Source organism: Cyprinus carpio, chromosome B22 (assembly GCF_018340385.1).
Source record: "Cyprinus carpio isolate SPL01 chromosome B22, ASM1834038v1, whole genome shotgun sequence".
Lineage (NCBI taxonomy): Eukaryota > Metazoa > Chordata > Actinopteri > Cypriniformes > Cyprinidae > Cyprinus > Cyprinus carpio.
The window spans coordinates 26,583,790-26,609,176 of record NC_056618.1 but is presented as its reverse complement, the minus strand read 5'-3'; the positions used below and the strand labels follow the sequence as shown (position 1 = coordinate 26,609,176).

General features: G+C 39.7%; 1 protein-coding gene across 4 annotated transcripts in view; it reads left to right on the top strand.

Moving 5' to 3' along the window:
- The window catches only part of cfhl4 (complement factor H like 4), a 113,860-nt gene extending 103,055 nt beyond the window's left edge, over window positions 1–10,805 (top strand). For 3 of the 4 annotated variants that reach the window (XM_042748774.1, XM_042748770.1, XM_042748769.1), the window contains 2 exons: window positions 10,179–10,379; window positions 10,527–10,805. In XM_042748774.1, coding sequence (XP_042604708.1) covers window positions 10,179–10,379; window positions 10,527–10,717 — 392 coding nt within the window. In that variant the 3' untranslated portion in view covers window positions 10,718–10,805. The remainder of the gene's footprint in view (window positions 1–10,178; window positions 10,380–10,526) is intronic. The other variant, XM_042748771.1, reaches the window with a different exon arrangement.
- Window positions 10,806–25,387: the final 14,582 nt, after the last annotated feature.

Sequence of the window (25,387 nt, the reverse complement as noted above, 5' to 3'; positions counted from 1 at the left end):
CTGCACAAATTAAAGGGGACCTATTATGCAAAGTTCACTTTTTTAATCCTAATAAATCATATGCACTGTCTCCCAACTACCTGTTTTCTGACTTGGTGCTAATGTGATGTCACATTAGCCACAGGCCCCACACACTGGGGTTTTTGAATGGTACAGTGCTGTTTGAGTTGAAAGGGAGTTGTTTAGTTTACAGCGAGTTGTATACAGTCCACCATTGCTGCATTTTTGAGAGTTTTTCTTTAGATTTTTGCAACAATCCACATTGCTCTCTCCTTACTCCCGAAATCTGAATAATTCACAGACGGCCTCCATAGCCATTACAGGACTGGCAAAGGGATCACAGACTGCCTTCATAGCCGTGACAGGTCATGCAGAGGCATCCCAAACTGCCTCCCTGGCCGGAACAGAACAGGACAAGAGTTTATAAGTGGATACCACTGACACCTCTGGTGATTCTGCAGTGGATGCTGCCACCTCTGGAGGTTCTACAGCCGTACCATCAGGAAACAGGGAAAGTTCATGAATATTCTCCTTAACAATACAGGCACAGAGTTCAGCAACGATTCCTTCAACCATAACATGAAAGGCTGAAAGTGTATTGCTGGGCATCACCACCATACCAGGATCCAAAGGGAGCGCCGCCACATCGGAGGGTTCTGCAGCCTCAGCCGCCACCTCTGGAGGACCTGGAGTAAGCACCGCCATCTCTGGAAGTTCTGTGGTAGTGTATGCAGCCCAAACACACCACAAAGCGAGCCCCATCATGGGAAGTGCTTTAGACAGGGGAATCAGCTCAGGAACAGGAGGGCTAGAGTGAGTGGGTTTGGGGATACCAGCTGCGCGTGCAGACACCAGCGGTACATTCCTCACACTGGATACCAGTTTGTGGAGTCACTGATGCTATGAGGTGTAAGTGCATCTGACCCTCTTGTGTTTTTTTATTATTATTATTATAATTATTATTACTGCAGAACTTAGAATTACATACAAGCTCAGGGAAAGATGGTTGTATCTTTAACAATGAACAATCATAATGACAAAAAGCAGAAAACAAATAAAATGGGTTTGCATACATCATAGTATGTATAAGCCAGTTTTGCTTGTAGATGAAAAATGTTGCACATAAAATAAAGTAACAACATATTCAAGAGATAATGATTTTGGGTTTTAGTAATAAAAAATAATATATTTAGGATTAAACTGTGGGTCATATTAGAAGGGTTAAAAAAATATGTATTGGTTATACTACAATCACAATAAAATGGCAGCTGTTTCTTCAACAAGACCACAAAATAAGCACATTTCATTAACATCAAAATATTTACAGAGAGATCAATTAAACCTGTCGCTCTTATCTTTTAAGTTGTTGTGCTTGTTATAATGTCTTAAGTCACATTATATAACGTCAACATGGCGGATGATGCCTGGATCACATTCATACTTAACGAGATTTGGCTGTAGAGTACCTACTCTTTTAGCACTCGTTAAGTAACTTATTGATTTTAAGTACCTCATTGTGTAGGCGGTTTCGGACGCAGCCACTGTCTGTGATTTTCTCAAGTTTGCTAACACGCGCTGTGGAGGTGCTTTCCCTTAACACTACAAAGGCAGTTCACCTATCAAAATAAACCATGTAACGTATAATAAAGGTGTATCAATGCAAATTTTCTGCCATTCCTGTGTGAACTACGGCATGCAAAGTTTGGGGTAACGTTAGCTAGTCTGCTTGTGTAAGGAAGCAGTAGCGCTCTTCACAGAGCTCTCGTTCTTAAAGGGACCAGCATCATTTTCATATTAAAGTCCCCATGAAGTCAAAATTAAAGTTTTTGGGATGTTAGTATCAATATCGTAGTCTTAAGGTTCTCTATAAGCCAGTGTGCTCCAAAACAGTGACAAAATTTGTATTTAAAAGATATAAGCATTCAAAGCTTGCAGTTCGTCCCTTCCGCAAAACGGATCAATTATTTTTTTGACGTCACCTCGTACTTTAGCTTTTCATTATATCTTCTGACCAATCAAATGCTCTCTAGAATCCGAAGTGCCCGTCCCCTACAGTATAAATAGATGCTTAAGCTGCAGCTGATATCGGTCACTTGTTAACATGTTGTATTTCCTGTACAGTGATTGGCACTTAGTGCACAATGTAGGTCATAGGGAACGATTCAGATAGTGTAAATATGCTTTTGATTGGTGCAAATGAGGTCTGGTTTCACGTTGTGTCATGCGAACCATGGCAGCGCACACAGGTGTTTGAAATATTTTAATGAGCAATGTTTTCTTCATGACCTTGCTACTTATGATTGGGAAAGGATTTCCCTCATCCCCGATGTCGAGTCTGCTTGGAAATATTTTTATGATGGACTTATTTCGGTTCTTAATAGGCATGCACCAATTAAGAAATTTAGAGTTAAAGGCAGGAATAACCCCTGGTTTTCTAATGCATTTGTCTACTCTTATACGTGAGCGGGATATTGCTTGGGCAAAAGCTAGGCAATCTGATGTAGATTCTGATTGGATTTGTTTCAGACAGCTTCAAAATAAATGTACAGTCGCCATCAGGAATGCTAAAGCCGACTACTTTATTGCTAAAACTACGACTAATTTAAATAATCCAAAAAAAATTTGGCAGAATATAAAATATATAACAAGGAACAAAAAATCATCCGATTTTCCTTCACGTATAAATATGGATTCCACGGTCATCTCTGATAAAGAGCAAATACTTAACCATTTTAATAAGCATTTTATTGATTCTGGGTCTGTATTCGAGTCATACAATCTTTGGTCCTCAAATAATGACTTTGTTAGTGCAGAAACTAGTCTTACAAAAGAAGAGTTCTCTTTTGTTCACATCAAGAGTACTGATGTCCATAAAGCACTTAAATCGCTTGATATAAACAAATCTCCATGCCCTGACTGTGTGGAAACTATTTATTTGAAAATGGCAGCTGATATCATTTCGACACCTTTAACTTATCTGTTTAATCTTTCATTAGACACTGGTGTTATTCCTGAAATCTGGAAATCAGCTTTTGTTATCCCCTTATTAAAAGGGGGAGACTCTACTATACTAGATAATTATAGGCCAATCTCTAAGCTTTGTGTTCTATCCAAAATTTTAGAAAGTTTTATTAGTGATCAAGTGACTTGTTATTTGAATGTTCACAAAGTTCTATCTAGTAATCAATCTGGGTTTCGCAAAAAACACAGTACCACTACAGCCATTATGAAAGTTTTAAATGACATTATTGGATCAATTGATAAAGGTGATTACTGTGCTTCTCTTTTTATTGATTTATCAAAGGCTTTTGACACAGTGGATCATGAGATATTGCTGCATAGATTAAGGAGTGTTGGCTTATCAAAACATGTTATTTTTTGGTTTAAATATTATTTAATTAATAGAACCCAATGTGTTCAGGCTGAGGGCAAATATTCAGGACTATTGGAGATTGTTAAAGGAGTTCATCAAGGATCCGTGTTAGGGCCCCTTTTTGTCACGTCCGGGATACAAGGAAACACGGTGAGAGCTCCAAATGCGAGTATGTCTTTTATTAAGGGCAATCCAAAGAATAAACAGTCCAGGCAGGGGTCAATACCAAACAAACAAGGACACAAGGCTAGATCACGACAAGAGACGGACGAGAATAAACAAGGACTCCGTGACACATACTAAGACAGACCGGTATAAATACACAGGGACATGACAAACGCTAATGGGGAATTGACTGTGTGCAATGATTACTAATCAGTGACAGCTGAGTGCAATGAGGAGACCGGGATCGTGGGTAATGTGGTTCATTAAGTGACAGACACCGTGGGGAAGGAGGACATCTAGTGGTTACCCAGGGAACACAACCCAGACACTGTGACATAACCCCCCCTCTACGGAGTGGCTACCAGACACTCCAAGACTACAGGGACAGGAAATGGAGGGAAAAAAACACCCCAAACACAACAACAACCAGAAGACCAGGAGGGAGGTGGACTGGTGGAGGTAGAACAGGGGGAGGGATGGAGGGCCAGGCCCATGTAGGGGAACAGGGACAGGAAGCGATGGCTCCACCGGTAGCCAAGGTGGATCAGTCAGTTTAGGGGACCAGGGTGGACCCGAAAGTTCAGGTTGTGCAGACGGCCAGGGAAGAACCCACCATTTGAGCGGCCAGGACGGAACCTGCCACTCCGGGGCCCCTGTGGGGACGTGAAGGTGCTCTGGACGGCCTGTGGGGACGTGAAGGTGCTCTGGACGGCCTGTGGGGACGTGAAGGTGCTCTGGACGGCCTGTGGGGACGTGAAGTGCCTTGGCTTCGGGCACCATCTCGGGCACCGCATCGGACACCGCCTCGGGAATGGCCTCGGTCACCGCCTCCGGCACAGCCTCGGGCACCGCCTCGGCCTCGGCCTCCGGCACAGCCTCGGCATCGGACACCGCCTCGGCCTCCGGAACAGCCTCGGCATCGGGCACCGCCTCGGCCTCCGGAACAGCATCGCGCACCGCCTCGGCCTCCGGAACAGCATCGCGCACCGCCTCGGCCTCCGGAACAGCATCGCGCACCCGCCTCGGCATCGGGCACCGCCTCGGCCTCCGGAACAGCATCGCGCACCGCCTCGGCCTCCGGATCAGCATCGCGCACCGCCTCGGCCTCCGGAACAGCATCGCGCACCGCCTCGGCCTCCGGAACAGCATCGAGCACCGCCTCGGCATCGGGCACAGCCTCGGCATCGGGAACAGCATCGGGCACCGCCTCGGCCTCCGGAACAGCATCGGGCACCGCCTCGGCATCCGGAACACCGCCTCGGGCACCATCGGGCACCGCCTCGGCCTCCGGAACAGCATCGCGCACCGCCTCGGCCTCCGGAACAGCATCGCGCACCGCCTCGGCCTCCGGGCACCGCCTCGGCCTCCGGAACAGCATCGGGCACCGCCTCGGCATCGGGCACCGCCTCGGCCTCCGGATCGAGCACTGCCTCGGGAACGGCCTCAGGTACCGCCTCGGCATCGGGCACTGCCTCGGGAACCGCCTCAGGAACCGCCTTGGCTTCAAGAACCGCCTCGGGCCCCGTATCGGCCTCTGCCTCAGGCGCCACCTCCGGGACGGTAGCGGGCTGCTCGGGAACCTCCTCCGGGCCGGCAGCGGGCTGCTCGGGAACGGCCTCCGGGATGGCAGCGGGCTGCTTGGGAACGTCCGCCGGGCTTTGAGGAACGGTAGACGCCTGTCCCCTCCTCCTCCTCCGCCCTCTATGATGGCGAGTCGTGTCACCTTGTCTGGAGACTCAGGCGTTGATTCGGCCATCTTGTCTGGCGACACAGGTGCAGATTCGGCCATCTTGTCTGGCGACACAGGTGCAGATTCGGCCATCTTGTGCTGTGGCGCTGGGCTGGCGGCCATCTTGTGCTGTGGCGCTGGGCTGGTGGCCCTCTTGTGCTGTGGCGCTGGGCTGGCGGCCCTCTTGTGCTGTGGCGCTGGGCTGGCGGCCCTCTTGTGCTGTGGCGCAGGGCTGGCGGCCCTCTTGTGCTGTGGCGCTGGGCTGGCGGCCCTCTTGGGCATTGGCGCTGGCTCCGCAGCCGGGACGTGAATACTCCTGGGAATCTCTAAGATCTGGTTCAACATGGAAAAGTAATCCAACAATGTCTCCGCGGCCCTCTTGGGCATTGGCACTGGGCTGGCGTCCACCCTGCCTCGTGGCGCTGGCCCTGCGGCCATCATGGGCAGTGGCGCCACCATGGCGGACCTGCGCTTCTTTTCCCCTCTCCGTCCGCCATGGTGAGACAGTGGCTCCGATCCGTCACACACGAGCCCCGGGTCGAAAGGGGGCCATGGTTGAGAACGATGTTGAACCTCCTCTCGACCACTCCCTCCTCGGCGACCTCCCCTGGTTCCCCCGGAAGACCACCAGGTGAGTTCCCTCAAAACGGCTCCTCTCCCGCTCTGTGGCTGGGGAGGAGACGTGAGCAGACATACCGCTGGATCTCAAGTTTGACAGAGTCCTTCTGTCACGTCCAGGATACAAGGAAACACGGTGAGAGCTCCAAATGCGAGTATGTCTTTTATTAAGGGCAATCCAAAGAATAAACAGTCCAGGCAGGGGTCAATACCAAACATAACCAAACATAACCAAACATAACCAAACATAACCAAACATAACTAAACATAACTAAACATAACTAAACATAACTAAACAAGGACACAAGGCTAGATCACAACAAGAGATGGACAAGAATAAACAAGGACTCCGTGACACATACTAAGACAGACCGGTATAAATACACAGGGACATGACAAAAGCTAATGGGGAATTGACTGTGTGCAATGATTACTAATCAGTGACAGCTGAGTGCAGTGAGGAGACAGGGATCGTGGGTAATGTGGTTCATTAAGTGACAGACACCGTGGGGAAGGAGGACATCTAGTGGTTACCCAGGGAACACAACCCAGACACTGTGACACTTTTATTTACTATCTACATAAACAGTATCGATCATGGTAATCAAGACGTTAATTTACATTTTTACGCAGATGACACTGTTATGTATTGTGGTGCACCTTCAAAACAGCAAGCCTTGATTAAACGTCAAGTGGCATTTGATGTTTTTCAGTCACGGCTTCATACACTAAAACTTGTTCTGAATGCTGATAGAACTAAAATCATGTTATTCTCAAGCTCGAAAAAGGCGGTAGACAACTTTATTCCTCTTCAGACTTTGCAAGGTAATGTGATTGAGTTAGTGAAAGAATATAAATATCTTGGTATCACTATCGATGATAAATTATCTTTTGGGTCTCATATAACTTATTTAACGAAACAATTAAAAATAAAGCTTGGGTTTTATTTTAGAAATAAGTTCTATTTTTCATTTAATGTAAGAAAGAGGTTAGTTTCTGCTACTTTCTTACCTGTACTCGATTATGGTGATGTGGTTTATCAATATGCTTCTTCTCAACTTCTTTCTTCTTTGGATGCTGTTTATCACAGCGCTTTAAGATTTATATTAGATAGTAAACCTTTAACTCATCATTGTATATTATATAATAGATTATCCTGGCCATCTTTGTCTATTAGAAGGAAAATTCATTTTTACTTAATCATTTATAAAACTATTCTGGGGTTGTTGCCTTCATATTTAGGTTGTCTACTTCAAAAGAAAAGTGTTGGGAAATATTCCCTCCGGTCTGATAATTATTTTACTCTCTCTGTCCCATTTGTGAGAACTGAACTGGGGAAAAAGGGCTTTTATGTATGCAGCTCCGTTTGAATGGAATTCAATCCAAATGAAATTGAAATTACAAACTCTGTTGCCTATGGAACATTTTAAATCTATTACTCGGTCACTCGAAGAAGATTCACTGATTTGTAATTGATTTTAGTGTTTTAAGTTGTGTATTTGTTGTTGTATTTGTTGTTTTAATTTGTAAGTGTGATGTAACTGCTGTCCATTCTTGGCCAGGACTTTCATGTGAAAGAGATTTCAATCTCAGAGAGATTTTCCTGGTTAAATAAAGGTCAAAAAAATAAAATTAAAAAATTTGTTTTACTAAGAGTTTCATATTGAACCTAGGGGCTAATTTATCTGTGGCTTTACCGAGCTCAACAGCTCTGACCCGAGCAGATAAAAACAATAATCTATCTGTGGCTTTTTCAAATTCAATAAACAAAGATATAAAAACTAACCCTGTCTTCCTGTTTCAGTTAAAATTATGTCACCACATAGAATAACGCTGCGAGTTTAGGCACTTCAGGGGAACTTTAACACTATTTGTTACTTTCATTTAGTTAAAACGGTGACAGCATGAAATAAAAATACAAGTTTAGCACACAAAACTATATAATAAATATAACTAATTTACAGTTCTAAACTCTCTAGTCATGTATTATAAATCCAGAGTAGTAGAGCAGGAGAAGAATTGGAGAAAGCCTGCACACTGTACTCTGTGATGTTTTCTGAACAGATATACACTTAATGTTTAAATGTCTGCAAGTGTTGTGTGTTTCTTGGGGTAATTTTGTATCTTTTACAACATGTACAGTGACTAAAATAAGTCTTTTACCACAGTAAAGTGACTTTTACTTCTGATACTTGACTGTTGTGCTTTTATTTTCATTGCCTCTCTTTAAACCAGTTTTTCTGTAAATTCTGTTCCTGAAAATCATGGTGATCAGCCAATATCAACTATAATAGGTACAATTTCACCATGTGGTGGGTTTTCCTAGATTGCGTCACATTTTTGGGGGCAATGAGTCCTGTTTGGTAAGGCAGAGGGAAGGGGACGGTTGCTTTTTATCTACATTTCACAGACTTCAGGGATTCATATCACCACTGCTCTTAGGAGTTCATGAATAATTCTTTTGGAAAACAGGTAATCAGAGTTTTTCATCATTTACTCATTCATGTTTAATTCTGGGGTTATTTTTGCATTGATTTGTGTTAAATAAGGAAAGTGAATTAGCCTTTAAAGATGAAATGTTTGGTAGATGATTCAGTCAATATTGTTATGCAGATTATTAGCTTTGTAAACTGTATTAAACCATTTTTACAGCTTAAAATGAAATATTGTGAGATATTTCTCTTTCTTCTATCAACGATCATAGATGTCTCAACAAATGCTCAAGGTAACACAATGATACACAGTGTAGCCAAAGAATAAACAACCAATATGTTGCACAATATATAATAATATCATGTTTGTATATCACCTTTATTTATTACACTGGTCTGATATATAGTTTTTTGTTCATTTTCCATTAAATTTCATTGATCATAAAACCCAAATGTGGGTCTAAATTTGAAGTAAAGTTAGCTGTCATTAAACTGCCGTGCTCTGCTTTATTTCAGTAAAACTATAACAGCTATGTTTTAGTAATGATTGAATTTTATTTCTTGATCTACAGAAGTTACCTGTGAGGGAGAACAACTCAGCAAAGTTGACATTTTATTTGGACATCCAGGTATCATTTCACCTTACAAACCTGGACATATTTTACTTTTTCGATGCACTGATGTGAACCTAAAAATGTATGGACATCGAGCAATTGAATGCCAGTCAGATGGAAAATGGAATCACCCGTATCCGACATGTAGAGGTATGAAGCAATACTGTAGTGATATATTTGCTTTAAATATTTAAGAATTATTTTTATATATTTGCTTTTGTTTTTTATGTATTGTTTTTTGTTTGGTGGTAATGGTTTTCTTGATACAAAATAGTGAGAAAAAAAAAGGTAATGACAACGGTGCTATAAATTTTTTTGGTCCAATCAGATGCTCTTTAGAATTAAAATTAATTTAGTATTTTAGTGCCACTGTGCTATACACTCCCTTCCATCATTTAATTAGTAATAGATTTTTTTTTTAATCCCTAAGATTTACTTGTTCTTAAAGGGTGAGGTTTTGTCCTAATTATTATTAAAGAAATCAAAATTTAAGGGTGATGTCTAATGCTATTCAGATTAAAAAATAAATAAATAAATAAAAAACTCTTATTGTTCCACTGTTCTCTGGCATGAAAGGTGTTAAATACAAAAACTTAAATACAAATACTTCATACAAAAGGAAATAAGTGTGTAATAAATAAATAAATAAATAATTTAACACTTAAATACATCATAACTTTGTCTTGTGCAGAAATAACTTGTGAGCTTCAGTCAACCATGCTCAACCCAGAGGGAAAGATTATTTTCAGAGCTGGAGAAAGTGTGGAGATCACCTGCTCTAAAAAACGCCTTTGGTTTTTGAAAGAAACCAGCAAAACATTTACATGCCAATATAATGGGGAGTGGGATTATAAACCTGTTTGTGAAGGTGAGATTATAGAGAAACACTTCTGGATTTGGTGAACTCACTGCATGTTATTAAAATGTGAATTTTGATTTAGAGATTAGATGTGAAGTTCCACGTGACCAGCATGTGTTTTTATTAGAATTTTAATTTAGAGGAGATATGAAACTGGGAGCAAAACAAAATTACTATTGCGAGTCTGGGTATGAGAAAATGGCAGAAGAAGCCACATGTACACAAGACGGTTGGACACCAAATCCACCGTGTGCCGGTATGTTCTGTTTTTAAATCTCACTATGTGTGTAAATTAATGAAATTGGGAGCAAAAAAAAAAAAAAAAAAAAAAAACATTATAATTACTTCATTCTCATATTAGAGATTTACTAATGCCACACTTTCTTAGAGATGACAGTATCAAGAAAATGTGGACCACCACCACCAGTGAACAATGCAGATACAGTAGAAATGACAAAAAAGGAATACATTACAGGAGAGGGTGTTGAATACATCTGCTTTAATAAATACACACTGGATACGAGCCCCCCTTTCTCCAAATACTTGACCTGTCAGCAAGGCGAATGGAGCGGGAATATTAAGTGTTTAAGTAAGTATGAACACACTACACCATATATATATATATATATCATGCATATAAACATGATGTATTCTTGTAGTTTAAGTTGTATGTTGTGATGATTAGTTAATAAATGTATACTGTGACACTGATGGGGACATGTTGGGTTTATTTCAGAGCCCTGTACAGTGACAGTGGAGGAAATGAATGAAAGAGGTATAGAGTTGGCCTTCGCTGATCAACAAAAGTTGTTCGCACCACATGATGATCACATCACTTTTACGTGTCAGAGGGGCAAAATTTTAGTTGGTTTTAGCCTAAGAAAAAAGTGTAATGATGGAGTGATGCCTTTGCCTGAGTGTGTGTGACAGTGGAAATAAAACATTGACGAAGCATCAGCTATACTTCTAGGCAAAAAGAAATGGAGCAGATCAAAATAAAACATTTTTTTCCCTATTCAGTTTGTCAGTTTTGGACTTCTTGCAAGTAAAAGCAAACAAACAAACAACTAAAGACATACTTAATTTATAATTCTTTAGGTCTGCATGTATGAAAATTATATTAATCCTTTTAACCCTACATTTTTCCTATATACTGCAAGTCAGTGCATGTATTCACTTTATGTAATTCACTTTAAGGGTTAATTTTTCATTTATGAAGATGTCATGAAAAAAATGTGCTTCCTGGTGGAAAACAAAGACTTTTAGGATGAAAATGACATGAAATGACCATTATAACCAGTAGATGGCAGCAGAAGGTCACTTATTAGCTCAGTTCAGGGTATCTGCAGGATATTTAGGCTCAAATTTAAGACTTTTTAAGACCTTTTTAAAGACCTGCACAAATTAAATTAAAGAGGACCTATTATGCAAAATTTACTTTCACATGGTGTTTGGACATAAATGTGTGTTGGCAGTGTGTGTGCACAACCACCCTATAATGATAAAAATCCACCCACTCCTTTTTTTTAAATCACAATAAATCATAAGCAGTGTCTCCAAACTACCTGTTTTCCAACTTGGTATTAATGTGACGTCAGTAGTGGTTTTTGGCGCGGGCGAACCGGGCAGTTGCCCGAGGTGGCATTTTTTCATGATACAAGGGGGACGGCACGAGCAGTATAGAGCAATACTCTAATGGAATTAATGAGCTAAAGTCAGTCACACCTCGACTTTCTTCCAAATAACGCACATTTCATTCATAATATTATAAACACAGGCCTATAGTTCCTGCACATTTGTGTTTTTCTGAATTGTGTGAAATGGCTGATAAAAATAAGTAATACAAAACGATTGTGTGGTCACCAAGGTGAATTTGTTTAGTCTTGACTTCTGGTCGTGAGTGACAGTGTTGGGGGGATGGGAAATCTTTGGCTTTAAATCGGGCTACTTTTCAAATTTCATAAACCAACATCTCAGATGTTATGTCAAAACGTTATCGGGTTTCAAATCAAAAAATTACTCTCTGTTACAGAACAGGGTATTGATTTCATACATGTCCACTGTAGAGGACATCAGGACTCAAATCATGTTTATCAGGCATTTTGGGAGACTAAAATGTTCTAATGAAGGATTTGTGCAATTGAGAAATTTAATTGTCTCTTTCACTTATGTTGCTATAATAAAATATAACTGTTTGTGCAGAATTTTGTGGGGGGTGGCACTCGAAGGGGGTCTCGCCCAGGGTGTGATCGTCTCCCAAGAGTTTTAGGTGTTCTGTAGCTGGATGTATGAACACATAGCTCTCTCCTTACTCCCGAAATCTGAGCCACTGAAGACAAGGTGGATTAATTTTATTTTCGAAGAAAACGGTGCCATAACTCTACCGAAATTTGTTTATGTCTGTGCGAATCATCTTACACCGGACTGCTTTGTGAATGAGTGTCAGTATAAAGCAGGTTTTGCACAAAAGTTGCTCCTGAAGGATGGAGCAGTGCCAACTGTTCATGATCCAGCTACACAGAAGAAGTAAGTATAACGCGTTAAGTTTTCCAAAATGCCTTTCTGAAAGAGCTTCTTGGCACTCTGTAAGGCTAATGTTGCTAAAGCTACCATTGTCTGTCTGTTTTCACTGATGCTGCCTTCACGTGCTACCAGAATGATCGTTAATAGGAATGTGGGAGTTAAAATTGCATATGAAAGTCGACCGCTGGAATAAGTCGAGCTCATAATCACAAGTGGGGTTTATAAAGTTTGTAATAGCATGCAATGGCACCATGAGTTATTTTTATCGCGCTGTGTTCTGCAACTGCGTAGTTCATAAAATGCATTTTTTTGAGGCACAGTAGAATCAGATGACTGACTTTTAAACCGAGTGTGTTTTCTGTAAAGATAACAGACTTGTACTAATATTGGAGGGTTTATTTGTAAAGGCTAGCACCAGTATTGCCGGAGCTTGAGCTCTTGAAGCTCCGCCCTCTTCTCCGGGATTGCATTTAAAGGGAAAGACGAAAACGGCACGTTTTGGCTCATACCCTAAAAGTGGCAATTTTAACAAGCTATAAAAAATATCTATAAGGTATTTTGAGCTAAAACTGCACACTGGGGACATCAGAGACCTATTTTACGTCTTGTAAAAAGGGGCATTATAGGTCACCTTTAATACCATATATATTTTGGGTCTTGTGAGAAGTGTTTTTATTGTTGTAATTTGGTGCATTATAGGTGAGGTTTATTTCTATGTTAGCATATTAAACTGTAAAATGACCAACAGCTCTGGTCAGAGGAGTATTTACCAGCCATGTAAAATGTTCACATTCAAGACAGTTTGCACATTATTTCTTGTTGACAAGGTCTAAGTAAAATAAATCACCTCTTTTTATATGCTTCAAATCCTGATGTTGTTCACATATGTTGCCAAGGGAATCAAAAGATTAAACTGCATAACTTCAGGTTAATATTAACACACAAACATGGACAAAGCCACAGGGTCCCCCAGGGACAAAAGTCCTCTGTGTTTTTTTTTTTCACATTAGTACATGTTTTGGGGTGAGCATGTTTTGGGAAGGTTGTTTTATTTGTAATCCCACTTGCAAATTCATATCACTGCTTAAAAAATCACTTCTGCTTAAGTGTGTTTAACTACATCTTTTGGAAAACAGGTAATCAGAGTTTTTCATCAGTACTTTATGTTAAATACACAAGAAATCTTTGCATTGATTTGTGCTAAATGAGGAAAGTGAATCAGCCTTTAAATACAAAATATTTAGCAGGTGATTCAGTCGATACTCTGTAAACTGCACTGAGCCATCTGTTATGTTTTACAGCTATTCTTAAAATGAAATATGTGAAGTATTTCTCTTTCTTCAATTAATGTTCATGGATGTCTCAACAAAAGGTAACACGATGAAATAAAATTAGCTAAAGTAGATCATTTAAACATCCATTAATTGATGTTTATGGATGTGTTAACAAGATGTAATAAGATTAGATAAAGTTGGTTATTTTAGATTACAATAATGTTAAGCTCATGTACCATAAAATCCAAATGTGGGTCTAAACCTGAAGAAAAATGATAAAAGTATCATCGATTTTTTATTAGTATAGCATGGCATACACCTAAAGGCCTTTGCACACTGAGTCCGAAATTCGCATGCGAAATTTTCGCAAGTCAAAAAATAAATTCGACCTCACGTTATGTCAGTCACGCTTGCACACTGCCTCCGAAACTTTCGTCCATCAAAAATGTCAGTCACGCTTGCACACTGCCTCCGAAACTTTTTTGCATCCGTAAAAACCATAGACTGTAGAAAAAACGCATTTTGAAAGACGTTTTGACAACTCAGAGCCCACTGTAAAATTGCGGGCAATGGTGGGTGAATGAATCCCAGTGCTCAGACACCTACAATTATATATACAAATATTATTGCATCAAAAATACTACAAATATTATTATATCACAGCTATAATTATAGCACACCAAGTCCCTGTAAACCGCGTGTGCGCACGGGTCCATTAGACATACTGCCAGTCTCTGTTCAGGATCAATTGATTCACGGAAATTGGTGGTCTTCTTTTAATATGTGGTTCCAGTATCGCTAGCAAAACATCAAACTGAGCCACTGACATTCTAAAGTAAATTTTGAATCGGTCTGGATAATCCCGCAGCTCCTTGGTAAGGATGTGGAACCCTCCTTCCTCTCTACGCGATCGCAGGAGTGGATGGACCCAATATTTCCTTTGTTTTTCTCTTTTTAAGAAGAGAGAGGAGCAAAAAAAAAAAAATCATCCTCACTAACTGAGAGATGCCATTTTGTATTGTTTTGCGTGTTTTTTTTTTTTTTGTAACGCATTCATTAATACGCATCGGACTCAGTGTGCAAGGTCTCTGTGCGTGACGAATTTTTCGGATCACGAATACGAAAAAACGCATGCGAAAATTTCGGACTCATTGTGCAGTTAACCTTAGTATGGTTTCAATTTTATAGAGCATTTCTCCTTAGTTTTACTCTATTGATTAATATAAGCTGCCAATAAACTGCTCTTCATTGCATTAAGACTATAACATATGTCTTTACTTTTTATTAACATTTTTTTTTAAATGTTTGTGTGGATGAGCTTATAACCATTCCAAGTTCACACCATTCATTGTTTTATATAGGGTTGAAATTGTTAGAATTAAACTAAAATTTGTTTCTTTTCTAAAGAAGTTACCTGTGAAGGTGAACAGCTCATCAAATGTTGACATCGTAGTTGGACATCCGGGTATCATTTCACCTTATAAAACCTGGACATATTTTAGTTTTTCGATGCACTGATGTGAACCTGGAAAATGTAGGGCCAGCGAACAATTGAATGTTTGTCACAATGGAAAATGGGATCAGTCATTCCAAAATGTGGAGGTATGAAGACATTTGTTGATCTTTGTATGATTTTGTAGTAGAAAAAAACAAAAAACTAAGTTAAATTCCAGACCAGAACAGATATTAAGCTGTAAACATTTTGTATAGATAAACACACTGGGTTTTTCCTCAAACCGGAATTCTTACTCTATCAGTTAAATCTAATTTAAATATAATTTAATCGATGGATAAATAATGTGAATGGACAGAGATGGAGGACCCTGCGAAGACCAGTTTTTCTTCTCTCTCTAGATGTCACATGTCCTCTGAACACAACAGAGAACAACATCAAAATTAAGAGATTTCCTGATCTTGAGGGTCCAGTCAAACCTGGACATAATTTAACATTTTCATGCAATGGACAAGGACTGATTTTAAAAGGACAGAGAGAAATCACTTGCCAGGCAAATGGAGAATGGAGCAGCATTTCCCATTTCCAAAAATGCGAAGGACGGCGGGGGGGGGGGAAGGAAGGACATACAAAGTAAATTCTTTTAATTAGATACGTTTTAAAGTGAAGGAAGCTAAATTGACCAGATTTTCTGTCCTTCAGAGGCAGCGTGTGCTGCAAACCTAACAGGGAATATTATCATAGAGTCTGAGGTTTCAATCATACCTGGGCACACATTAAAACTTTCATGCAATGGACAAGGACTGATTTTGAAAGGACAGAGAGAGAAATCACACCTGCGACCAGGCAAATGGAGAATGGAGCAGCCCATTTCCAAAATGCTTGTGAAAGTAAGGTCACAGAGAGGCTCAGAAAAATGCCTTAATGAACTAAGAACAAACAGAGCTTTTTCTTTTTATAGTTAGAGGTGCTTTCTCCTACTGTATTGGTATTAGGGTGCTTTAACAAAATAGTTAACCCGAAGTACCAACTTTTTAACCAATTATTGTTTCAACCTACCTTCCTAAGCATTTTTTTTTTTTTTTTTTAGTACCAACTTTTACCTAACCCATTGAAAATGTATTTTAGAGTTGAACACCTTAAAAAAAAAACATCTTGCTAATATTTAGACTCATTAATGAAACACTGGCTAACTGTTTCAGTTAATACTGATTAAAATAAATAATAATCAAGGAAAATGTCTTTGCCTTCAGTGAGAAACTGCATCATGTGGGCCACCACCACACCAGGAAAATGCAGACACAGAAGAAATGCCAAAAAAAATGAATATAGTTATGGGGAGAAGTCAAATACATTTGCTATAATAAATTCACAATGGAAGGCTACCCATACTTGACCTGTGCGCAAGGTGAATGGAGAGGATATTTTATATGTTTAAGTAAGTATGGACACTCACCTGTTGTTGTGTATGTCTTAATGTTGTAGTTTAAATTGTAGTGTTGTGCAGATGAATTAATGAAATGTTATTGTTACATTTTTATGTTGGGTTTGTTTCGAGCCCTGTATGGTGACAGTGGGAAGAAATGGATAAAAGGGGTATAGAGTTGAAGTGGGGTGAACGGCAAAAAATATATCTCACCACACAAGGAGACAATCTCCCTTTGCATGTCAAAAAGGGACAAATATTAAAAGATTGGAAATGACTTAAGACAAACGTGTACAAATCGGATTGATGTGATCTGGCTGCCGAGGACATCTCTGCCTCGGTGGTGGCATAAAATCAACACTTCAGCCTACTATTATCCTTTGTGGTGATTGTTTATTCTTGAACGATTCATTCATCTTTGAATATGAATCGTTAATATGACTCGGAACAACAAGTTGGTAAGAAGGGTATAACTGCAGCCTGGAGACCTCCAAATGGGGTGGAAACACTAAAACAGGGTGTGGCTTTCTCCCACAGACAGACAGACAGACAGACATATGACATGCATCTGTTATTTGTTTTCCCAAACCAGTTCAATGCAAACTCCACCCCACAGCCGATTCTAAATATTTCATTGGTCATGTCAATCATAGTGCTGATTTCCAACACATGCTACCGCCAATCCAATACAATCCAAACCCTAACCCCTAATACCTACAATCTAACCTTTAAACCAATGAAACTGGCTTGCTAGGCAGGGTTTTGCACTGAAAGTGCGCTAAACGAAAATGGCAGTTCAGGAGGTAATGCTGGGTACACACCAAAAGATTATCGGGCTGATTTTGGGCCGATTTCCCCCCTTCCGGACAATCCTAGCTATGTCCCGATTATCTTATCAGATTTTCCTTGGTGTGATCTGTGTTAAGAGTGTCCGAACCTGATCGGAAGAATGTCGAGCCCCGCCCCGATTGCGAATCGTAAATAGTCAACCATGTTTCAATATTTATGATCAGAAATCCTGATGTGTGGGGGGGACCCCAAGGACAAACGCACACACGCTCTGGCTATATTCACATGAGAACGAAAACAATATCCAATCAGAAAGCGAGATGATGGAAGACGGGAAGCGTCATGGCGCAGCACAAAGTGAAATTGATGTGGACAGAGCACCATTTTTCAACCCTTTTCTTTTTGTTTTTTTTTCATAATTTTCTGTGAAAATCATTCCAAACACTATCATTGCAATTTCTTCCTGCATATCGTCCGCCATGCTTATTCTGAAGTCTCGCGAGATTTCCTGTGTTCACAATCGAGACTCTGGTTGAAAATCTGTTCGTGTGTGGTGTGCTGTCTTTGTCACATCATGGCACACCACACACTATAGGAGCAAAACGGTTAAATCTAGGATTTTTTTATCCTCATGATTTGATGGTCTATCACATTTTGAAAATCTAATAAGATGTTAAAAATCTTTTGGTGTGTACCCAGCATAAGCAGTCAAGATCATCATGCAGACGATATGACGGGGAAGCGTCAAATTCGGCCCCATCTTTTAAGATCACATGCCACGAGCTCCGGGGACCCCCGCGCCCTCTCAGAGCTATCACCCCACAAAGATCCTACTTTGACCGGCTATAAAACTCCAGAGCCTTGTACGGGGCATCGACACTGTACCAAGGTGTGCCGCACAAGTCTCAAAGGGTGCTGTCACACCTGCCTCATTTAGTTCGGATGAATCGTACCAGAGTTCGTTTCCCCCTTCCGTGCTTTTTTTTTTTGTTCGTTTGGGCAGGTGTGAAGCAGCAATCGCACTCGGTGTGCGCACGGCAAAGGAGGACCAAACAAGCGTCACCGAGACCTGCTTGAAGAGGTTGTCTCGGTACGCTTTCAAACGAAACTCTGGAGCGGTACGTTTGTTGGTGAGAACGTGATACGACCTCGAACAGACCCCAACTGCAAAAAGTACTGATAATTTTGGACTAACCAGCTGCCGTAGTCAGCTGCGCTGTGGCATCTATGGATGAGGAAGGTTTGGTTGACATTTTTTTTTTTTTTTGGTGTTGTTGACAGTTTGCGCTTTAGCATGGCAGCTCCGTGGATTTAATGCATGCCTCCGCTTGACGGTTACGAGCGATGCCAGATCGCCGTTTGCAGGCATTAGAAGCGTTGTTTTCAAGCCGCATTCTCCGCTTCTCATCGAAATTTATTCCTTTTATCGCATTTTGCATATTGGTGGTGTATTACAAACAATGGTAATGAGATTATGGCCAGGACAAAACCGCGCGCGCAGGGCGTCTCTCCATAGTTGTGTTGTCTCCGGGTTGTTTGCTGGCTTTTCCTCTTATGTTGGGAATTTTCCCGCAACGTAAATTTCTGACGAAGAACAATCGAAAAAGCAGTTAGGATACGTCATGGCCAATGAGAGTGATGTGGAATGTTGTCATTGTGGACTGCCATTTTGGTTCGTATTCAACTGGTTCGGACCAAAGCAATCGTGTGGTGTGAAACGGAACCAAAAAAGCTGAAAATGCTACAATGTATAATTGTTTCCCCTTAGTTCGGACCAAAATGAACCGAACTAGAGATGTGAAAGCACCCTAAAAAAGCGAAGCCAAAAAGGTCTCGATCCACCACCAGATGGCTGGTCCCAGTGTAGGTAGGGTATAAACCCCGCCCTCGATCCATGTAATCCTAATGGGACATGAGGACAAACACAATAATTAAATTTCACCTTAAATAATTTTTCCAAATATGTTTTGTGTCTGTGTGTGTGTGTCATTTATGTAGTTTTTAATCATGCTGATAATTTCAAGTGTTCTTTTTTTAATGTTTGGGTTTTAGTTATGTGATGCTATTAAAAACAGGAGTGTGACTTCATGATTGACAGCTTCTCTGACCCTCTCTGACCTTTTTGGCAACTTCAGGAGGAGATTGGAGTGTATTCACCCTTATTTTAACACAAGCCTTATGTATGATAATCCGCTGAAAAAATTGGAACAGTCCAAAAAGGGTCAGGGTCCAACCTTCCTTACAAACAAAACACAGTTATTTTGTACTTCTTACAGTGATAAACTATAATAAAATGTGTAAATATTGGAGCATTTTTTTTAATGCATTAAAATTTATCTGTATGATGGGGAAATCACTTGATAATGGCTATATAATACAACACCATAAATACAACATAACATTATTATTGACTGGAAAGACACACCTATGCGGTCTATTAGGTGAACTAATAGCCTGAAAACCCAGCTAAGCATTCATTCATCTTTTTCTGTTTCTTATAATTTGGCCTTGGCTGCATTACAGGTTTGTCTTATTCTAAATGTGATCAAAGGTTTGCTTAAGTAGGTATGTTGGGGAATTTACATTACTACCATGTAAACATTTTTATTCTGCTGTAATTACCCAAATTAATGACTTTGGAAAAAAAAGTTTTTGTTCATTTGTGGAGCAAGATTCAAAGATCCCACGTCAAGGTTCAATTCTCGGCGATTGGAAGTGTTGTATTACAGATATAAAGAAAACTACACAGAAATATCTTAAAATTATCATAAAACTTTTTTCACAAATGTAAAATTTACCAAAAGCCAATCTCACAATCCCCCGGACTTCTAGAAGCTGGAGCATTTAAGCCACAGATAACAAAGCGACGAGCTCAAAATAAACAGGTGCAGACGCTAATATAGTTTATTTTCTTTTTTGTATGAATCCCAGATTTGTTTTCAAGAGAGGTTACAAAAACTAAATAAAAAATCCACAATAGTCAATCATGGTGTTTTAATCGTTATTGTTATTTCAGTCAAGTTGCCACTTTGACTCCCCAGAACATACGGTGTGGTTCTTTTTTTATATTCAATTCCAAGCGCTTTAAAATAAATCATTCCAACAAACTGCACTTGTATTTACAGAATCTTAGAGCTAACATGCCATCTTTTAGCACAGAGCCCAAATGCTCCCAATAACAAACAGTCATCCACAACATTTTGATAAAAAAAAAAAGTATTAAAAAATTTCACAATTACAAACCAAATACACAATATTTACAAGGGTACACAGTTCTGAGCAACACTTTGGCAGTCTGCCCAGGTTTTATAGACGTTTCCTTCGCTGCAAATATTTCAAGGCAACATAGCCAGAGTGTTAGCCAGCATCTGAATGGCACGAAGAGGATCCACGATGTCCTTTAATTTGTCACGCCTTAGAAACCCAGTCGGGAGCAAACCTGAGGGAAATCAGAAGGTTGATGGTATCAGTGTCTTCCCTACAACACGGACTATGGGAAATGTGTTATATATATATATATAGCAGACTATGGAAAAATGTTCCATAGGTTTTGATTTTCGAGGGGTGGCTTGGAGGAGGAAGCTTCCATTGAGAGAGGTGTTCATTTTCTGCTTGACTTTGTTTCTCTCAGCGTCCATCTTGCACTTTCGAAGCGTAAGTCGGCAGATGCTGCGAATGCGATCCGAAACCTTTGGAAGTTTTCGAAGCTCCTGTTTGAACAGAACATTTAAAAATTAATTGCTTTCGTGACATTAAAATTGCTACAGGTTCAATACAAGTGGGGCTGTATTGATAGAAAAAACACCCACCATTGCTCTCCTTTCATCCTGGACTAAGAGGACCAAGAGAAAACAAGCCTTGGTAAAGATGCTGCCACCTTTTTCTGCAACCTTATCTCCAGCCTTCTCCCGGTAGATCTGCAGAAGATCCAGGATGGTTTCTACAGATGTTACATCATAAACGGCATCAATGGTTCTGTGTACTGGAAAATATATTGAAAAAAGCAAAAATCAGCAATGTTAAATGCAATTAATTAATCAGGCATATTAAGTGATTTCATACAAATTTGTAACTAAAACAACTAATTTCCTTAATTATGCGCAACATACCTTTGATAAGTTGAGAAGAACTTGGATGGATAATGTGATGATCTCCATTGAAGGCACACTTCTGTTGCAGCTCCTTATCAGAGTGAAGATGGTGTGTGTTGCTCCACTTTCAACAAGACGTTCACAGCACTCTGGGGAAAGTCTTGTAGCAGTTTCTTTAACCATGACAAAAAGATAACGTTAGCTATCATTTTATGAATCACCAGCCCTCCAAACTTTAAAAACAAGGTCTTACCCAAATGTTTCAAGCTGCAAGAATGTACGGCATAATTCTGAAGTCCAAGCAGGTAGCTTAGTGCTGTTGTAGTCTTATTACACAGCTTGTCCTCTTCCTTCACCCTTCGATTTACTTCCCTGAGACGGCGCCTCATGGAAATGAATTTGCTTGTGTCGATGTTTTTTTCTTGAACGATGACCCCTCCAGAGTGCTTAAAACATAATCACGTTATAAAAATTCTAATTAATAGTTGTTGCCCCACACCTACATAAACACTTCTGTCGTCTAAAGAAACAAAGTGATACTGGGTTTTGAAAAAACTGGTAAATAGTGAGTAAAATATATTTATATGTATAATGTATAAGCTTTAATATGTCTGTTGTTTGTTTTTTTTAAACAAGACCTTTTAAGACATCATACCTGTGCTTTTATTATTCCAGTTTGTAGCCTCTCCTTGCAGGGCGTCTCAGAAGGAGCTTCCTAACTGCATGCTGGATAGTAGCAGCAGCTTTGTTGCGATGATGTAACCAAGTTCTCACTGCCCTCTGGGTCTTGATGATGTCTTCTCGGTCTTTAAGGTATCTCTTCCTTTGCAGCTTTGCCCTAAAACATTGCTAGAAAAGTGGGGCAGATAAAGAGAGAAATGCACACTGAAATGTTTCACAAAAGCCCTGAACTCTGTTATCTGCACCAAGATATCCCCATTTATTTATCACCCAAAGTATCTCAATGCAGTGTTAACAGATAAAAAGTACACCTTTTTATTTACATACACAACCACTGTAACAATACAAAGCTGGCTCAAAATCTGCGACCTTCAAAAACATGTAATTCCTTCTCTGCAATTAAGAAATGATTTTATTTTGATGATTAAATGTACCTGGATGTATAGGACCGAAGAGATCTTCCTCTTGGCGGATATAAGTATCCAGTGTGCTCGCACAGCTCTCTGAATCCTTATTGCACAGAGATGATGGTAAACAGCAGCTGTGAAACGGTGGCGTCTTGCAGCGCAAGCCATTTCTTTTACCTATAAAGGGAACAGGTTAATTCACATTTATTAACTTTTAGCATATTCAGTCCCATCAGTTGACTCAAGAATCATGGATGGGCATTGAGTAACCTACTCCAACTAGTTGGTTGCTGAGCGATTACTTAAAGGGGTCATCGGATGCGACATGCACTTTTACAAGTAGTTTGAACTGATATGTGTGTTGGCAGTGTGTGTAAACAACCACCCTATAATGATGAAGATCCACCCAATCTCGTTAAATAATTTCCCCTTTCTCAAATCGAGCAAATCTCAGATGTATGGCATTGTGACATCATACATAGAGGTTGTCATTTACTCCTGACATCTGAGCCGCTGAAGTTGCAGTGGATTACATTTGTTTCTGAAGAGAATGCTCCCCCGATCTACCTAAATGTGTCTACCTTCGCGTGAATCATTCGTGATCCAGCTTCACCTCCAAAAAGAGTGTAAAGTTTTTTATTGAATCTTTGCAAATCGTCTTTCCTAATAATGTGATAATTAGCAAGTTTAATGATGAATGCAGCTAAAGTTTACCGTCTCTCAGAGAGCGGCTCGGAAGAGAGGGGCGGGGTCAGCAGAGCTCATTTGCATTTAAAGCGACATGCAATAAAACGGCTTGCTGAAGACAGAGCTGTTTTTGACAGGTTAAAAACGGTGTTGTTTTAATTTGTTTGTTTGTTTATTAAGTTTTTTACGCCATGTTAGCATCATGGCTATTTACATGGCAAAAAAAGTTCAGTATCATCTATAAGATTTACATTATATAAAACATTTCACTTAACATAGATAGAAAATCTAAAACACATTTAGGTGGTACATTTTCAAAGATTCCATGCAAGCATGTTTCTGAATAAAAGCGTTTTCTAGCAGCATCATAAAAATTACAATTTAACAAAATATGCTTAATAGTCAAAGGAACTTTACATGAAAGACATAAAGGAGGGACTTCGCCTATCTTGATTTAAAATTATAGAAGCTACTTCTTTTTATACTAGGGTTTATTTTCTTACAGCTTATTATTTTTATTTCCATCCCATTCTTTCGGTGTTTGTTTTAAACTTACCATTGAGAAATATTAAACTGTGTTACAGACGTTTTCACTAAGACCCTAAAGAATCATATACAACTTGTGGAAAATGGGCATCCGATGACCCCTTTAAATGATTTAGTCACTTCCAGAAGTAAAATTGTCCATCATTTACTCACCTTGTTCCCAATCTGTATGAGTTTCTTTTGTTCCGTTGAACACAAAAGATATTTTGAAAAATGTTGGTATCCAAACAGTTGATGAGCACCATTGACTTCCATTGTATTTTTTCCTTTCTTTACTATGGAAGTCAATGGTGCTGATCAACTGTTCAAATAACAATATCTTCGTTTGTGTTTAACAGAAGAAAAAAACTCATACAGATTTGGAACAAGTGGAGGGTGAGTAAATGATGACATGATTTTTTTATTCTGGAAGTGAACTTATCCTATAAATGGCCAATTACTTGCGCAAGTCAATAACAACATTACTCAGAGATAAAAAGGAAGCTTGCCTGTTGTCTCGCAAGCCAACCACGCCACAAAGCCTGAAGATAGACAGCGGCATTGTGTCGTCGTCTTAGATTTTCTTCTTTAATTCTGGCCAGCTGTAAAAATCGGAAATGGTGCTGTAGAATTATGGCAGCATCTCTCTGTTGGCGATATCGACGTCTTTGGCTAAAACCTCTGAAAGCTGACTGTATCTTCACAGCAGCTCTTATTTGCTGTGAAAAAGAATAGACTGAAAGCTTAGTGATGATTTCAAAAGTTGCTAAACAACATTCATGTCAAAATACATTTGTGAAAAAAAGGATTGTTTCTATAGCTGCTTCAGCAGTTCTTTGTGAATAATAAGAGTGTTTATATAGCTTCAGCAGTTCTTTGTAAGTAAAAGCAAAAGTTTCGTATGTAGCATAACACAATCGACCCAATTATTTGAAAAATCAGCCAAGACCTAACAGACCAAAATAAATACTTGGCAATACAAGCAAAATTACACAGGATAATGTCATCAGTTTCTGTATAAATCAATGGACTTTGATAACAGTTTCCCTGAAATGTTTTTATCTGCAAATAACAAACTTTAGTTAGACAGTGTGTATTTAGAGAGCAATGTCATCACTGCACAAAGTCTATTTTGCAATAAAAAAAAAAAAAGCAAAGTTCACCAACATTTAAAAAGTTTTATAAATTTTTTTTTTTTTTCTTTTTTTTTTTCTTATAAAAAGTGTCATGTCACGATCAGTTAGATATTAATATATATATATCTGTATTTTCCTATTATTATTCAAAACTTTCACTCATGGAATATGCAGGGGTTTCTAAGATTTTAATGTGTTGGTCAGGTGACTCTGCTTAAGCGTCTAAAGCCCTGATCAACTTCACCTACCTGTGATTTTCTAATGATCCCAAAGACCTGATTAGCATGCTCAGGTAGATTGTTTGATCAGGGTTAGAGCTAAACTCTGCAGGAAAGTGGATCTCGAGGTCCAGATTTGAGGATCCCTGGTTTATGTTAATGTTAGTTGACAGCACATTTCTACAACAGCAATAGTAAACTTTGCTTTAGTGTAATGCTGCTTCCACACAGCTAGGTGTCAGTATAAGTTAAACACGACTGCTGCTTAAAAGACCAGAATAATATTAGCAATTCCTTTATTATAAATATTGATTCCCACAAAACGAATGAGTACCTTTTGAATGGAATCTCTCACTCTTTGACCTCTCCACAACGCCTGGATGTATA